The sequence below is a fragment of the Schistocerca piceifrons genome, chromosome 1, assembly GCF_021461385.2.
Source record: "Schistocerca piceifrons isolate TAMUIC-IGC-003096 chromosome 1, iqSchPice1.1, whole genome shotgun sequence".
Taxonomy (NCBI): Eukaryota; Metazoa; Arthropoda; class Insecta; order Orthoptera; family Acrididae; genus Schistocerca; species Schistocerca piceifrons.
The window spans coordinates 1,049,979,132-1,049,998,439 of NC_060138.1; the positions used below are offsets into that span (position 1 = coordinate 1,049,979,132).

The 19,308-nt window shown below is 43.6% G+C and overlaps 1 protein-coding gene across 1 annotated transcript in view; it reads left to right on the plus strand.

Annotated features, from left to right (window-relative positions):
* Nucleotides 1-16,559, plus strand: part of LOC124777468 (glucose dehydrogenase [FAD, quinone]-like) — a 59,144-nt gene extending 42,585 nt beyond the window's left edge. The window contains exons 2-4 of the mRNA XM_047252897.1: nt 5,135-5,352; nt 9,226-9,428; nt 15,334-16,559. Coding sequence (XP_047108853.1) covers nt 5,135-5,352; nt 9,226-9,428; nt 15,334-16,559 — 1,647 coding nt within the window. The remainder of the gene's footprint in view (nt 1-5,134; nt 5,353-9,225; nt 9,429-15,333) is intronic.
* Nucleotides 16,560-19,308: the final 2,749 nt, after the last annotated feature.

Consider the following 19,308-nt stretch of genomic DNA (forward strand, 5'->3'; position numbering starts at 1 on the left):
GTATCCGTATCACTTACAACGCGCACACGAACTTATTACCTACGAACTTGCCTCTGCAGCGACGGTTTTGTCGCAGGTCCATCGCACAGGCCGCGAAGGTACCGAGATTACCGTCCATCCATGGTTTTCACAGACGACACTAACTTTATGTGGGGTCGTATCGTCAACTATGACCACGCTCATCTGTGGGACACAGAGAATCCCTGTGGTATAGTGGCAGCGAGCCATCACACTATTCATAATGTATGGACAAATCGACCACCTCATGGGACCAGTAAAATGATATGACGAGATCGTATGGCACTGATTCCCGATAATCTCCACCTGCGAAAGTTCGTCTGCCAAGCTGCAAGTCTTTTTAGTGGACGTCACACTGGGCTGATAAAATCATGATATCACCCAGTCCTCGAGCGGAGAAAATCCCCAACCCTTCCAGGAATCGAACTTCGGCCCTGTGCATGGCAGTCAAAGGTGCTGACCACTCAGGTAAGACGGTGAACAGTAGGGCCAGTGACCTTTCCACAACGGCTTACTGTCTAGGCAAATTTGCTATTCTTGCGGAAGACCCATTTTCACCTGCACGAGGGGTAATATGCCTTCTACGTGATGGTTGGTGCTCCAGTTCATTGCCACATTTCCATGCGGAGGCATTTCGACAACATCTGCGCCAATCGATGGAACGGACGACGTGCTCCGGTTGCATTGACCGCCATATCGCCGGACCTCAAACGTTTATAATTTCTACTTTCAGTGGCACCTGATAGTAGTCATGTAAGCGGAACATATCTCGGACTTACAGACACTTCGACAGCACATTCATACTGCCTGTAACACCATTCGGTTGCAAGATGGCATGTCTGGAAACGTGTGATAGTTACTGCTACATCGAATTTGCGCATGTGTAGAAGACCGTGGGATCCGCTTCGAACGCTTTGTTAACACTGGTCTCATGGTAGCATATGGATCTCTGTACTGCACTGTACTGTACAGGCGTGATGAATTAATAAATACCCTACTGCATAGAAACAATGAATGATCCATTTTGCTCCTTATACTCAGAGAGCGTTTCGTCCAATTAGCCCAAATTTAGAAAATTTTGTAATTTGGAAATTTGTGGTAAGGTCTTATGGAACCAAACTGCTGAGGTCATCGGTCCCTAAGCTTACGTACTTTTTAATCTAACTTAAAGTAACTTCCGCTAAGAACGACACATACACTCATACCCGAAGGAGGACTCGAAACTCCGACGGGGAGAACCGCGCGGACCGCGACAAGGCGCCCTAGACCGCGCGGCTCGGAAAATTTTGCCAGGTGTGAGTACGACTCACGCACTGAGGCTTCAGAACAAATTTCATTACTTAGACAGACAGTTCGTGCATTACGGGAGTCAGAATCTCGATGATTATTGGCTGTTATCCACACTGATACTGGCAAGACATCGGTCGCAGGGATTCCAGGGCTTTCGAGAAAATTTTAATTTCAAGTTTTAAGTCGATCAACAAATGACAAAAGAAATATTTTTTTACCTGTAATATACATTACAAATTATCCATTTTCTAATTTTTTTCCATTTCTTGTATTGTGAAACTTTTCTTCCCGCCAAATTTCTTGATTCTAGTCAAGGGGAAGTACCTTATTGATTTTAATGAATGAGTTTGCGAGTATCAACACATGTGTTATAAATGGACAGACAGACAAGAATTTTTAAGTAAATGGGAAGTTTCTTGTAAGTTTTGGGCAGTAAGTTTGCAAGTATCAAAGTATGTGGCATAAATGGTAATATCTTTTTACTGCATTGACATAGAACCTTCCCTTCATTACAACGTCAAGTGACTATAGACCTTAATATGTGTCATAAATATCTACTTGAAAAGTATACCCACCTGAGAAAAAAAGGGGCTGGACAGACCGAAGGACAGACAAACAGTCATGTAACAAATGACCAAAAAAATGTTCGTCTGATATAATTACAACTGACAATTTTTGGATTTTTTCCTTTGCCTGTGCCGTACCGTGAAAGCTCTCCTGCTGACAAATTTCATGATAATAGACGACGGGAAGTACCCTATATGTTTTGCTGACTAATTTCGCGAGTATCAAAGTATGTGACATATCTTTTGCTGACACTAACTTCGAAGCTTCACTTTTTACATCTTCGTGAGATCATAGGCGTTAGTACATCTGTCTACATCTACGTGATCTTCCATTCTCGAATGCGGGAAAAACGAACACTTAAATTTTTCTGCGAGAGCCCTGATTTCTTTTATGTTATCGTGACGATCATTTCTCCCTATGTAGGTGGGTGCCAATAGAATGTTTTCGCAATCGGAGGAGAAAACTGGTGATTGAAATTTCATGAGAAGACCCTGTCGCAACGAAAAATGCCTTTGTTTTAATGATTGCCCCTCTAGTTCACGTATCGTGTCTGTGGCACTATCTCCCCTATTTCGCGATAATACAAAACGAGTTGCCCTTCTTTGTACTTTTTCGATGACATCCGTCAGTCCAACCTGATGCGAATCCAACACAGCACAGCGGAAAAGCATAATGTAAGCAGTCTCTTTGGTAGATCTGTTGCACCTCCTAAGTGTTCTACGAATGAACCGCAGTCTTTCGTTTCAACATTATCTACTTGATCGTTCCATTTCAGGTCATTTGTAATTGTAATCTCTAAGTATTTAGTTGAATTTACAACGCTCACATTTTTGTGACTTATCTCGTAATCGAAATTTAGCGGATTTCTTCTAGTACTCATATCAATAACTTCACACTTTCCTTTGTTCAGGGCCAAATGCCACTTTTCGCACCATACAGATATGTTATCTAAATAATTTTGCAATTAGTTTTGACATCTGATGACTTTACAAGACGGTAAATGACAGCATCATCTGCAAACAATCGAAGACGGTTACTCAGATTGTCTCCTATGTCGTTAATATAGGCCAGGAACAATAGAGGGCCTATAACATTTCCTTGGGGGACGCCGGATATTACTTGTGTTTTACTCGATAACTCTGCGTCTGTTACTAAAAAGTGTGACCTTTCTGACAGGAAATCACGAATCCAGTCGCACAACTGAGGCGATATTCCATAGACACGCAGTTTGGTTCGAAGACGCTTGTGAGGAACGGTGTCGAAAGCCATCTGGAAATCGAAAAATATGGAATCAATTTGACATCCCCTGTCGATAGCATTCATTACTTCATGAGTATAAAGAGCTAGTCGTCTTTTGCAAGAACGATATTTTCTGAATCCCTACTGACTATGTGTCGATAAATCGTTTTCTTCGAGGTACTTCATAATGTTCGAATACAGTATACGTTCCAAAAAGTGACATTAATTTAAACTTGATACGCCTACTCGTTCCTCAGAAAAAGCGTTTTGAACAGTCAGACAGACAGGCTTCCTTTTATACCTATTGAGGTATGGAAAGCTAAGAATCATCCTGTGTGTTAGAGGTATCATAACTGGAGCTGATCACTACCGAAGAAAGTGTCAGGTATTTGCACTGGGCATAACTGGAACAGTTCTCTATGGAAAGATGGGTCATAAATCAGATGCGAATAATTATAGGCCTATTTCGCTTACGTCAATCTGTTGTAGAATAATGGAACATGTTTTGTGTTCTCGTATTATGACGTTCTTAGATAATACAAATCTCCTTCATCATAACCAACATGGATTCCGCAAACAGAGATCATGTGAAACTCAGCTCGCCATATTTGCCCAAGAAATTCACAGTGCAATAGACACTGGCGAGCAGATTGATGCCGTATTCCTGGACTTCAGGAAGGCATTTGATACGGTTCCGCACTTACGTTTAGTGAAAAAAATACGAGCTTACGGAATATCGGACCAGGTTTGTGATTGGATTCAGGATTTCCTAGAAGAAAGAACACAACATGTCATTCTTAACGGTTCAAAATCTGCAGGTGTAGAGGTAATTTCGGGAGTACCGCAAGGAAGCGTGATAGGACCTTTATTGTTTACAATATACATAAATGACTTAGTTGACAACATCGGTAGCTCCGTGAGGCTATTTGCAGATGACACGGTTGTCTACAAGAAAGTAGCAACATCAGAAGACTCGTACGTACTCCAGGAAGACCTGCAGAGGATTAATGCATGGTGCGACAGCTGGCAGCTTTCCCTAAACGTAGATAAATGTAATATAATGCGCATACATAGGGGCAGAAACCCATTCCAGTACGATTATGCCATAGGTGGCAAATCATTGGAAGCGGTAACGACCGTAAAATACTTAGGAGTTACTATCCGGAGCGATCTGAAGTGGAATGATCACATAAAACAAATAGTGGGAAAAGCAGGCGCCAGGTTGAGATTCATAGGAAGAATTCTAAGAAAATGTGACTCATCGACGAAAGAAGTAGCTTACAAAACGCTTGTTCGTCCGATTCTTGAGTATTGCTCATCAGTATGGGACCCTTACCAGGTTGGATTAATAGAAGAGATAGACATGATCCAGCGAAAAGCAGCGCGATTCGTCATGGGGACATTTAGTCAGCGCGAGAGCGTTACGGAGATGCTGAACAAGCTCCAGTGGCGGACACTTCAAGAAAGGCGTTACGCAATACGGAGAGGTTTATTATCGAAATTACGAGAGAGCACATTCCGGGAAGAGATGGGCAACATATTACTACCGCCCGCATATATCTCGCGTAATGATCACAACGAAAAGATCCGAGAAATTAGAGCAAATACGGAGACTTACAAGCAGTCGTTCTTCCCACGCACAATTCGTGAATGGAACAGGGAAGGGGGGATCAGATAGTGGTACAATAAGTACCCTCCGCCACACACCGTAAGGTGGCTCGCGGAGTATAGATGTAGATGTAGATGTAGATGATGTCTTCAGTAGCACAGAGAGGTGTGTGAGTTACGGAAAACTTAGGTCGATAGGGTGGTTTTAGAGGTTATCGCTGTTTGGAACTTATTGTAGGACTCGCAGTAATCGAAGATGGTGATCAATGATCATTGAAACTTCCAAATGAAGCGATCGTCGGTTCTAATTAAAGAGGAAAAAAGGGATTTTTGTGAATCACGGGTGATAAGGGATTTACGCACGAGTGAAACGACGAGTCTTGGATGAGCTGTGAGGATTCCTGGCCTCCAGGTGCTGCTTCTGGAGGAGGGGTCGGCGCCGCACGTGTCCTCAGAAGTGGCCGGCCTGGTTTCGCCAGTCGCACTGCGCTCCAGCGGCAAGATGTTCCACACGGAGCCGGAAGCCCACGCATGCCGAGGACATCTGGGAGACAGCTGCACCATCGTGACCGGCCGCGGTCTTGGAGGCAGCAGCAGCATCGACGACATGTACTACCTCCGCGGGCACAGGTCAGTCATTGTCAATGTCTACCTCAAACGTTATTGCTATTACGCTTTACCCTCAGTGCTTTGCTTGCAGTATTACTGTAATGTGAGTGCAGTGGTGATCTTATAATTCGGTTGCTCTCTTTGCCAACCATGTGAACGGGTTGGCTTGTGCCACCTATTCTTCAGTACTGTTCGAGTGATTGGGATCCGCACCAGGTGGGTTTAAAGGAAGACATCGAAGCAGTTCAGAGGCCGGCTCCCAGATTTGTTACCAGTACGTTCGTATAACACGGAAGTATTACGGAGATGCTTCGGGAACTCAAGTAGGAATCCCTTGAAGGAAAGCGACTTTCTTTTCGAAGAAATTTAGAGAACCAGCATTTGAAGCTGACTGCAGAATAATTCTACTGCCGCCAATACAATTTCACGTAAGGACCACGAATACAAGATACGACAAATAGGGTTCATACAGAGCCACATAGACTGTCATTTTTCCCTCGTTCTGTTCCTGAGTGCCGGCAGCTGTGGCCGAGCGGTTCTAGGGGCTTCACTCCGGAACCACGCTGCTGCTACGATCGCAGTTTCAAATCCTGCCTCGGGCATGGATGTGTGTGACATCCTTAGTTAGGTTTAAGTAGTTCTAAGTCTAGGGAAATTAAGACCTCAGATGCTAAGACCCATAGTGCTCAGAGCCATTTGAACCATTTTTGTTCCTGAGTAGAACTGATCAGTAAATGACTAGCAGTAGTACAGGGTACCCTCAACACGAACTGAGTGTTAGCTTGCGGAGTATGTATAAATTTATCAAAAGCGCTGCTTTCGTCTTAATTTATTTGTCATCTGTAGCTATGGCACTGTGGAAAATTATTGTTCACCTATACACATCCCAGCTGATGGGATATCATTTCTTTGTATGAGACTAGTAGGATATCATACAAAATGTTAACATCTGAAAGCAAATAGGCGGTTTTGTTTTTGTTCTGACTTCCCATTTTTTAATTTTTTTTTTATATATAATTTAAGAAGCAAGAGCCACTTCTGACAAACCTATTAGCCCGTAATGGAATGTGGTACCTCAGGACATAATCTTCCAAAAGAATAATATAACGTTTTCAAGATGATTTAAGGCCTCCACAAGCAAGCTCATGGCCAAATCTGTGTTAATGTGAGTAAAACTGACCCTCTGTGCAAAGCTGATTTCTGTATCTCGATTAGCTACGTCTTAGATCACACAGGACGAAACGAAGCATAGATTTAGAGAAAAAGACAGCAGAATGATAATAAATGTTCATTATTGTGCTTTAAAAGCATAAAAAACATGAATACAAAATTATTAAAACAATTTTTCCTGATATATACGTCATATGCTGGAGAAAATTTTTAATTAAACGCCAGGGACAGGTAATGGTATCAGGTCGAAATTTATTTCACATACTAAAGTCTATGGTCCCATGGCGGTGTTATAAATGTAAGCTTAAAAGTGAACGCGATAAAAAGACGCGGCCATTTAGGTCACTTATTTTGATACTCGCAAATTCACTCATCAAAACCTAAAGGATACTGAGTGTTGGTCCAAGGTCATGAAATTTGGCATGGAACAATGTTTCAAAGTACAAATAAAGGAAAAAATCCGAAAATTGTTAATTTGTGATTATACTACACGTAAAAAAATCTTCGGTCATCTGTTATCCGACGCCAGATTTGAAATTAAAACAATCACTAATTCTGCATTCAGGTTGATCGGGTCGCCTTTTTTAAAAGTCAGTCATCAGGCATAAAAAGGGACGAAGATTGGATTTAACGTCCCTTCAACATCATCATTAGAGATGGAGGAGAAGCTCGTATTGTCTCAAGGATAGGGAAGGATATCGGCAGTGCCCTTTCAAAGGAGCCGTACTGACATTTGCTTGGAACCTAGGAAAATCACGATGATGTGAGTTTGACCCGTCGTCCTCCCAAATGCGAGTCCAGTGTGCTAACTACTGAGCCACCTCACTCAGTAAACATCAGGCAAGGAATGACCATTGCTCAAATGACGCTTTTCGGAATTTATTCACCATCAGATTTCAAGGTGTGATTACTGCTCGTATATATGGCGTTTCAAATTGTATGTGACACAAAAATTCACAGACTAGTCTGCCTGAATGGAGATATACTGATTATTTTAATAATGGTCGCCTGCCTGTCGCATGAATTAGTCACATTTATATTACTGAAATTACAACATTCTGGATAATATTGAAATTCAAGGAACCGATATCTTGCCAGTATGTGTCGATAACAAGTAAAAGTGATCGAGATTCTCGATTCCTCGAATGGATGAACTGTCTAGACACATAAGTAAGTTTGTACCGAACACTCAGTGCGCGAGTTCTACTAGCACTTGGCCAATTTTTTTATTTATATGTGTGGTCCGAGCCTTATCAACAAATATTACTTGGTTTCGTACTTATGTTCTGCACATAAGTGCAGATGTACAAGATGTAATTCTGAAGTTTCAATACTGATACATTTCTGAGTAGGGGAGCGCGCGCGGACCGGTTCCGCTCGATGGGGGCCTCAGGGAACGAACTGACGCTGCGGCAGTTGCCTCCGGAACCCTGTGGGCATCGCTTGCAGCGTGAGTGCGTGTCATTGACCTCGGTCGAAAAGTGGGAGAGGCGGAAATGGAGAAGAGTTATGCGATTAAGTTTTGCGTGAGACTGAACAAAACCACCACGGAGGCTCTCGGTATGATTCAAGAGGCCTTTAAGGAAGAAGCCATGTCCCACGAAATGGTTTTCATGTGGCACAAACGCTTCAAAGATGGCCGCGGGAATGGTGAAGACGACGACCGCTCTGGGAGGTCATCATCAAGCCGAATTTGGAGAGAGTGCGGAAACTTTTTAAACAATGACTATCGTCTTAGTGTGAGTGCTCCGCCGTTTGAGGGATCGAGTTCACTGCGTCCGCCCGGCGATCAGGGGTGATTGGATTCTCCACCATGACAACGCGCCCGCTCACACGTCGCGGGCCGCCGCCGAAGTTTTGGTCAAGTTCAATGACAACACTGCCGCAGCCATCCTGTAGCCCTGTCTCGGCTCCTAGTGACTTTTTCCTCTTCCCCCGAACGAAGACTGGCCTAGGGAAGTGATTCGACTCCATCGTCGCCATCCAGCAGGCTTCGACGAGAGCCCTTCACAGAATGATTCCCGAAGCCTTCCAGAAGGGCTACGAGCAGTGGAAGACGCGTGGACAGCGCTGTGTTCATGCTGAAGGATCATATTTTGAAGAATTTTAGTTCGCTGTACTTAAATGTCCAATACATCTCTAGTTCTGAGTTAAGTCTTGAAACTTTTGAGTCACACCCTGTATAGCTGCACATATTTCGTATATTATTGGGTAGCTTTATATTGTCTTCGTGAGCTACAATACCAGGAAGTAGTATTAATGTTTGAGAGACACAGAGTCGCTTAGCTTCATGTTTGTGTTTTCCACGAAAACATGACGTAATGTCGCCTGGATCATATGTAACATTTTGTGATAGCCGTCGCTGCTGTATGTGAATACGGAAGCTAGGAATTGAGAGAGTGCTTACTGCATAGACCAAGCTGTTAGCCAATGAACAACAAGTTCTCAGGTAAACAGTCTGATCGTCGTGTCAGACGTGCACAATGTTTCGACAGCAAAACGAGTTTTCACCGTCAAAGGACATTCCAGCTTCCTGCCATCAGACCACCAACGCGCCGGGTGATGAAATATCGTTTTGCTATCGGAATAGTGAGCTTGTCTGATACGACGAGCAAGTCGGTTCGCCGACAACCTTTCCTTCACACTAAAATCGGTAAAAATGAAGAATTACACGATTTAGTTTTTGTCCAGTTAGTGACAGAGTTGGTGAATCTTGGCTTTCAGATACGATTACGACAATTGGGAAGCACTTGGCAGCCCCGGCTGGTCGTATGAGGATGTGCTGCCCTTCTTCATGAAGTCTGAGGACGCGGTATCGGAGGACATATGGGGGCTACCAGACGCACCATCCCACCACAGTCGAGGGGGTCCTCTAACCGTCACCACGCCGACCAGGGAACATCCGATTATCCACGCCCTGCAGCAAGGTACGCCTATACAATTGCGACTTTCTTAAGCGAGACAAGTACATCGCGAAAAGTACTGTAGTTGGAGTCACGAACGATGGCGGTCGAATTTAGGCTTGTTCTGCGCATCTATGACACTTATTCTCCGGCAGGCAATGAGCGTTCAGCATGTTCTGGGTGCCCTGCTATGAATGCCGTAGCTAGGATTAAACGTGACCGTAACGACTTGTTTAGTGAATTTCGATCCAATTTGTTGCGAGCTGTCATCGCTAATTGTAGTGCTAAGTATGAATTCTGCACAAGCAAGCGAGAGATATAATTTGCACGATTTACGCTTTGTTCAAGCGGAAAGCACGCGCCTGCACGTACCGCAACTGTCTCTTAGAATTGTCAACAATGCAATTTGCATCCTCGACATGCGCGAACCACCATCGATCGTAGATCGGACTATAGCCACCCGATTTCAAGCATGCATTGGTTGCATTGGAGCGGCCATGTCACATTTCAGCGCTGACATGAGTTATGACTGTGTAGTAGAGTGTACGTGATAGTCAGTTGTATGGAATCAGTACAGTAATATGGATTCACGTAGGGGCCTTACTGAATGTGAGGATGGAAGTGTCCATGACCACAATGTTAGTGACAGTCTGCAAGGAATGGTGAATCGGTCGCAGCCGTAAAACACATTGTAAGAAAGACGCTCGAAGACACTGAAAGTCAGGGAGAAGAGATGAGTGTTGCGTCCTGTCAGTGACAATAGCTTTCAATTTCGACAGCAGTTGCTGCTATCAGGGAATGCAGGTCCATTACAGCAAGTGTCCGTGCAACGAAGAATAGAAGAAATCACAAAAAATTAAATAAATGAAACATGTTGCAACAAAGCAGCACAGAAAGTTCACGCCTTCAATGGGACAAATAAAGCAAAACTGGGCAGCAAAAAACTGCAGGCGTTTCATGTTATTTCTTTACTATAATTACTATAATAATTACTTTAGTATAATTAAGTATACTCTGTCCGAACAGCCCTCGGAAGGCCCAACGGTATCGACTGACGCCGTGTCATACTGAGCCGATAGGTGTCTCTAGATACGGATATGGAGGGCATGTAGCTACGACAGCGCTCGCCCTGCCCTTTCTTAGTTTTCGTGACGATAGCCGTTACTTCTCAGTTCTGTAGCTTCTCAACTGGCCTTACAAGGCCTGAATGAACCCCACTTGCCAACAGTTCTCGGCAAACCCGGAAGGTCACCCATCTGAGAGCTAGCCAAGTCCGACAGCGTTTAGCTTCGGTGATTTCACTGGAACCGTTTTTACCAAAGTGGAAAGACTGTTTGCCGTACGCATGTATATATACAAATGTCATCAGCGAATATTGCTCTTATTCTCCTTTCACCTTGAATTTTAATCCCAATCTTGAATCTTTCATTCATTGCCATCATTTCTTCTTCGTTGTTTATACTGAACAGTTCGATTGTTCAAATGTGTGTGAATTCCTAAGAGACAAAATTGCTGAGGCCATCAGCCATAGACTTACACGCTACTTAAACTAACTTCGGCTAAGAACTACACACACATGTCCGACGGAGAACTCGAACCTGTGGCGGGACATAGCGTCCTAGACCGCGTGGCTATATTGAACAATGGGTCGAAGTTTCGACCCTACTGTTCAATCTAACAGCTTGTGAAAAAATGCAAGAATGTAATACATTGACAGCTGGAAGATTGCAATGGGAAACCCGATGTCAAACACCTATGTATGAATGTGAACAGCAATCAATAAATATGTGTAAGGGAAGAAAATAACATATTCCTGTATATTTTTTTATTTACGTAACTCCTGTAACTTGAAATAAGTGTATGAAGGGTTTTTCACCTACCAAATTAGTCTGTTTGTAAGAACTTTATTGAGGTAACTGCTTACAGCTGTCAGATATTTGAAGTAAAGCATCATGAGCCTTCGTTTGTACATAAGCAACTTTATTTCTCAACCGGTTTCACTTACTACAAGCATATCTCTGGAGGACTAGAACTAAAACGAAACGAAATATACGCTACTGGCCATTAAAATTGCTACACCACGAACATGACGTGCTACAAAAAAATGGTTCAAATGGCTCTGAGCACTATGGGACTTAACATCAGTTGTCATCAGTACCCTAGAACTTAGAACTCCTTAAACCTAACTAACCTAAGGACATCACACACATCCATGCCGGAGGCAGGATTCGAACCTGCAACCGTAAAGGTGGCGCCGTTCCAGACTGTAGCGCCTAGAACCGCACGGCCACACCGGCCGGCATGACGTGCTATAGACGCTAAATTTAACTGGCAGGAATAAGATGTTGTGATATGCAAATGATTAGCTTTTCAGATCATTCACACAAGGTTGGCGCCGGTGGCGACACCTACAACGTGCAGACATGAAGAACTTACCGATTTCTCATACACTAACAGCAGTTGACCAGCATTGCCAGGTGAAACGTTGTTGTGACGCCTCGTGTAAGGAGGAGAAATGCGTACCATCATGTTTCCGACTTTGATAAAGGTCGGATTGGAGCCTATCGCGATTGTGGTTTATCGTACCGCGACATTGCTGCTCGCGTTTGTCGAGATCCAACGACTGTTAGCAGAATATGGAATCGGTGGGTTCAGGAGGGTAATACGGAACGCCGTGCTGGATCCCAACGGCCTCGTATCAGTAGCAGTCGAGATGACACTCATCTTATCCGCATGGCTGTAGCGGATCGTGCAGCCACGTCTCGATCCCTGAGTCAACAGATGGGGACGTTTGCAAGACAACAAGCATCTGCACGAACAGTTCGACGATGTTTGCAGTAGTATGGACTATCAGCTCGGAGACTATGGCTGCGGTTACCCTTGACGATGCATCACACACAGGAGCGCGTGCGATGGTGTACTCAACGAGGAACCTGGGTGCACGAATGGCAAAACGTCATTATTTCGGATGGATCCAGGTTCTGTTTACAGCTTCATGATGGTTGAATCCATGTTTGGCGACATCAACGCACATTGGAAACGTGTATTCGTCATTGCCTTACTTTCGTATCACCCAGCGTGATGGTATGGGGTGCCATTTGTTACACGTCTCGGTTCGTATTGACAGCACTTTGAATAGTGGTCGTTACATTTCAGATGTGTTACGACCCGTGGCTCTACCCTTCATTCGATCCCTGCAAAATAGTACATTTCAGCAGGATAATGCACGACCGCATGTTACAGGTCCTGTACGGGCCTTTCTGGATACAGAAAATGTTCGACTGCTGCCCTGGCCAGCACATTCTCCCTCTCTAACCAATTGAAAACGTCTGGTCAATGGTGGCCGAGCAGTTGGTGCGTCACAATACGCCAGTCACAACTATTTATGAACTGTGGTATCGTGTTGAAGCGGCATGGGCAGATGTAACTGTACACGCCATCCGAGCTCTGTCTGACTCAATGCCCAGGCGTATCAAGGCCGTTATTATGGCCAGAGGTGCTTGTTCTGGGTACTGATTTCTCAGGATCTATGCACCCAAATTGCGTGAAAACGCAATCACATGTCAGTTCTAGTGTAATATATTTGTCCAATGAATACCCGTTTATCATCTGCATTTCTTCTTGGTGAAGCAAGTATAATGGCCAGTAGTGTAAATCTAGTACAGACAGTCAAATAATAACATACCCTGCCGGAAAGAATTTGTGCACCCTTTTAGAGGTTTGCATTTCACTCAGAATTTATTGTTGCAACAGTTCATATGATGTACATGAAATGATTACATCTATAGAGCAAGAGCAGAAGCTGTTCTGTGGTACCAGATATCGACCCATGCTAAAACACCAACACTGGTACGTGGTGTAGCCTCCACGGGCGGCAATGCAGGTGCTGACTCTGTCACCCAGTCGATCGTACAGATGGCGAATACCATCCTGGGACACGTTAGTCCACGCGTGCTCGACTATTTCGCATAGCTCTAGTACAGTTGGTGTTTGACGAGTCGGACGAGTTGCTTCTCTTCCCATCATGTCCCACACGTGCTCGACTGAAGACAAGTGCGAAGAACGTGCTAGCAGAGAAAGTTGCTGCACGTCTTGCTGAGCACGTGGAGTTTCACGGACTATGTGTGGGCGAGGGTTGTCCAGTTGGACTAACACATCACATTCATATAGAAGAGTGTCTAACAACATTCTGAAGGTGCTGAGCTCAGGTTAGCGTTCACTCCAGAAACACCCAAGGCGAACGAGAGATGTAGCTAAAGCACCCCAGACTATAAGGTCTGGGGAAGACATACCAGGTCTACTTCATACGTGCGAACGACGATCACTTGCGTGCAGGCCGAACCTGCTTTCATCGACTAAGACCACGGCGCGCTACTCCTTCTTCCAAGTAATCCTCTGATGGATCGAGCCGTCCACGTCGATGCTATGGCGTGACTGGGAGACGGGCCAGACTTGTGGGTGCCCATAGTCACATTGCTAGTAAACAGTTCGCAACAGTTGATGTTGACATGTCTGGGCTCACGAGCCCACTTATCTATGTTGTGGTGGGTGTACGGTCTGCCACTGCTGTCCTTACAATACGACGGTTCTGGAGGGCATCTGTACTGCTTGAACGTCCAGAACCTCGTCTACGGGTGTGAGAATGTTCACGTAACCACTGATACCAGCATCAGTGCACAACCGACGCAGCACTCCCAATTTGGAAGGCAATTCTCCTGAAAGTCGATCACGCCACTGGGAGGGCCACAATTTGACCTCTTCCAAACTGATTCATTTAGCAGTAGGAACCCCGAGTGCATTTCCCTGGCACGGTTACTGCTTGCTTCTAACTTTGGCACCACACTGGACCTTCCGGCTGTAAGCATTCCCTGTTAAAGGGTAGACACAGATGGTGCTCTAGTAGCTACGCCACAACGTTGTCTGTTGGCGGACGACGTTGAACCCATTATCAGAACGTCTACTTTACCCCAGGAGGTATATGCCGTCATCGGATCAGAATCGATGTCGTCTTCATGGGTAAACTATTTTTCTTTTCCCCGGCAGGATAGATATTGTACGTACAAAGAATCACCTGCAGTACTTACAGAGTTGTACAGCGAAAAATCAAAATGCTGTTAACATAGGCGTAGGCCGTTATAATACATTCGAAATAACTAAATATCATGATGAAGAGCACCCCAACGATAAACCTGACTTCAGTGAGACTCATACAGGTAGTGTTATAAATATAAGTTACAAACAGGTATATGTTATCAACATAACGGAAAAGATCATATAATGAAAGAATATCAAAAGCAATGGAACATGTATCATCACAGACCAACGAATCATCTGTCAGGTCAAAGATTGGTAGCAGTTATAGATAACAAAAAATATGTATTGGCGTCAACAAAATACTTAGTCTAATCTTAGTCGTATGTAATAGCGACTCCTTATTAATAAAGTGTACCGTAGTAATTTCGAATTAAAAAGGGAATAAGCGTTATGACTAAGTAATAACATCATTTGTCATTTTCTATGAACACCATTGTTACATAATGAAGTGATAAGCTAGTTCTGTTATGGTACCATTACAGTCATGAAATTCAATGATTCTTAGGCTTCGTGTAACTTTTTGTTTCCGTAAACATCAGTAATTCAAATATGGCGACGTAATATTAAACTATTTCACTAAATCACATTTTCTGGGTGACATCCTGTTATGAGCAGGATAAGGTCTGTACTCGATTATTCCGGAATGATCTACAATAATAGAACTTTTCGTCCTGAGCAGTAAATAATTTTCCCACGCCATATACAAACAAAAGATGGAGGAATGTTAGTAAAACATTAGTCCTGTTACAATGGTACAGAATGATTCTCAAATTTGTGTTAGCTTTATTCCTTGTGTGTATATAATTATTCTATGGTATTGTTTTCTGTTTTTCAGGAGCACTTCATTTCAACCAGTCTTTAGTCACGGACTTCAACAGAAATGATATGATAGGTTACGGATTAGTCCAGCACACCATAAGGAATGGAACCCGTTGTAGTACGGCCAAAGCTTTTCTTGCACCAGCCAAACATAGGAAGAATTTGCACGTTGTGCAGAAAGCCTTAGTAACTAGAGTACTAATAAATACTAAGGCGAAACGTGCTTATGGAGCTGAGTTCATACTCAGAGGCCAAACACGTCAAGTAAGAGCTTCTCGGGAATTAATCATTTCCGCCGGAGCCTTAGGCTCGCCAAAGCTACTCATGCTCTCGGGCATCGGCAGACCGGAACACCTACACCAATTTGACATACCTGTTGTTCAGAACCTGAGCGTGGGAGAAAACTTACAAGACCATCTAATGTATGTTGGTATTGCGTACTTGTTGGACAAGGATGTGTACAGCGAACCAGAAAACATCGACGCTGTGTACGAATACCTCAAAGAAAGGACAGGACCTCTCGCTTGCCCGGTGTGTGAACGGTACACAGGTTTCGCTGCGAGAGCAAACAGTGAGACGAAAGGAGCCCCTACTGTTCAAATACGCCATTACTGCACTACCCACAAATTGTTGTTCAGGAGCGCCACCATGCTGTCGTTCTTCCAAGGTCTGAAATTAGACACACTGCTAAGTTGGCTGGACGTGCTGAGACAAGCGCAAGCTGCTGTAGTGCCGGTGGTGACACTGCTTCGGCCACTTAGCAGGGGTAAGTTGGAGCTGCGCAGCAAAAATCCAAAAGACCCTCCGCGGATATCTGCCAATTACCTGTCCCATCCCGATGATGTGGAGACTCTGCTGGATGGTATCCAGCAAGTGGTCGACATTGGCCACCACGTGCCTGGGGTGAACTCCGTGCACGACATCCCCGTTAGACAATGCTTACAGCACCCGCACCTCACAAGGCAGTACTGGCGATGCGCCTTGCCCTATCTCACTTCCTCAGGGTCCCGCCCAGTTGGAACGTGCCAGATGGGCATCCATAGGGAGTCAGTGGTCGACCCACGTCTGCGAGTAAAGGGCATCAGTGGCCTCCGCGTAGTCGACTCCTCTGTTTTTCCGCTACACGTCAGTGGAAATTCTAACGCACCTACCATCATGGTGGCAGAGAAAGCAGCCGGCATGATAACTGAAGACTGTGGTGGCAGATGTAGCTCTCGACACCGACGTATCATGTACGAATAGAGTGGATAATCAGACCTACGAAGTATCACCATGAGCCAAAGGCAACTGATACGATCACCAATTTCTGTAATGATAAATTTACTTCATACCATTAAAGACTTGAGATCAGGTATGAGTCTCGCAACTCACATGAAATTTGGTGTTAAATCTCTGTGTTCCACTTTCTGCATCTTGATTTCATTACTACTAATGCATGGTACGCTATATCTATAAGAAACAGCGTAACATTAAGATATGCTGGTTATGTTAATACGCCAAAATACCCGGCCGGAAAGACATATATTTTGACGGGCGGCTTCCGGGCTGGGTAGAAGCGGCGACCCCGGATCGAATCCGCCCGGGGATTAACGACTTGGCTTGGTGTGATGGCCAGCCTGGATGTTGATTTTAGACGGTTTACCATATCGCACTAGGTCATTACCTGGTCGGTCCCCATGTCTCACTTCAGTTATATCATTCGCAAATATTTAGAAAACTTTCACTCAATTACACATGAACAACGTTGCATGCAGACAGTTGTGGTACACATTTTCCCTCCCACCGAGGGTGGGCATCGGGCCACCCTTAATTTAACCATGCCAACACTGTTCATAACCAGGACGACCCTGCGACTAGGCAGGATAACGGCCTAAGAAAAAGAATAGGATACTAATGCACTAAAATAGAGACGTCACGTAGCTGGACAGGCAAGCACACACAACGTATTTCAGAAGTAATGGCTGTAGCAGGATCAGGGTTTTCTACACTGCTTTTACAGCTCTGGTTCTGTGGGTCTCCATGCCTTTACTTCTGTTTTCGTCCTATCTAAAATCTATTTGAGAATATAGTATCCTTTTAGAACACTTTATTGCTTAGATCGCAGGTTTCGTTAGATACATAACCAGTTCAGTGGCCTTCTTCAGATGAATAATCCCAGAACTTGCAACATATTAAACGTTGTTTAGAGCACTGAGCACTATCACGTAGTGCAGAAGAACGGCGCATAATCCCTGTTTGGGCAGTTAGGTCGCCAGTTTCCATCAGCGGGATAGCTTCAACGCGTCCCAATGTCATACAGGATGGGGTGTTATATTGATTATGGTTATTGTCTCAGAAAACGTGAGATCATCATAACACATGGGGCTCTGTGCAATTTTTTGCGTCACGTTATAGTGCTCAGTACTCTACACAACGACTGATATGTTCCACGTTCTGGGATTACGGATCTGAAGACGACTATTCAAGTGGCCGGCATTGGTTATCTGCGTAACAAAATTAACGGTCTAACTAATGAAGTGTTTTAATGGGATACTAGAGCCTCAAATGTAGAAGATCACTTCCTGATAATCGTAACTAAACTCTATTGTTTTTATTTACTACACGAAGGCTTAAAACATGAAACTTCCCCCAGCTTTTCATTTGAGCTTTGCGTACCGGTACACAGTTCTTTGTACACCTTACGTATTACTACTTATTACCCGGCAAACAATCGCTGTTCCCCCTTGTGATGTCTCTAACATTGTTGCAAAGGGTAAGTTAAGCGTTAATATTCTTTCTCGATTCTTCTTTCATTTTTGCCATTCCATCGATAAAAATACTTACTTTTGCAGAGTGGTTTTAGCAAGACATTTAATAGTAAATAGTTTTAGCATGCCAGCTCATTATGAAAAAAATCTTCTTTTTCCTTAGCACGAAGCTGCTATTGAAAATATAGCCTCTCTGTACATATTAAGTTGTACGTAAGGAAGGACTAAGACAGACGTCATTATTTAGCTATTAGTTAAACATGAGACCAAAGAGACGTAAATAGTGCATTTTCGTAAAGTATGCTACGAAAGATCACGAACTCTTGCAGCTGTTTTTCAAATCAAAAATATTTGCCCAAATCTTTCTGAACAATTGTATTTTCCCCAGTGCATACTATTTCGCCATTCATAATAAAAAGTTACTTAACTGCACTCTAAATTGTGCGGTTCACACAGTTCCTATAAAAAATATTCCGTTCTGTGCAGAGAGGTTTACAGTATACGTGAATATGGTATGTACTTTTCTGACATACATTATATTGCTTGTTACTGATAGTGAATGTCACATTATTACGTGAATGTTCGGCTAAGACACTACTAAATAATTTTAATTTCTTCTGTTCGGAGAGATGTATTTTGTTATTAGTCATGTGTCTGTTTAATGAAACTAATCATTATCATCATGATCACATACACTGGATTCCAAGTTTGTCATCAAAGTGCTTTATATTATCCTGGAAACGAAAACAATTAGGAACATGTATTATTCTTTGAAAAGATCAACACATTATTGTCTGAAATCCATCTGACAGTTTGCAGGTAACTTGCAAATGTATTACGTATATATTTTGTATGCAGATAATACACTTTCGATCTAAAACGTATCATAAGTATGTTATGTTAGTGCGTATCAAATTGTATCCTTGTTAACGCTTTGAATAAACGATTTTAAAAGTTACCTAGTAACATAACATTTCTCTGTCTGTTGAATCTCCTCGTCTAGACTCTGCGGAAATTTTGTTCCGCCTTATGTAACTATGTGGCTGAACAATGTTCATACTTCCAGTTACATGTGTACAATAAAATTCCCGAAATGTTTTGAAACAAGATTTTCCACTATTTCTTCAAGTCTATTGACATGGAAGAAACTCCGACCGACCATCAGCTGTCACAATTTTCTGTCACGGACCTAACGCCAGCCAATGCTGCCCACCACGGTGTCGTCTTGCCCTCATTGTCAGCTA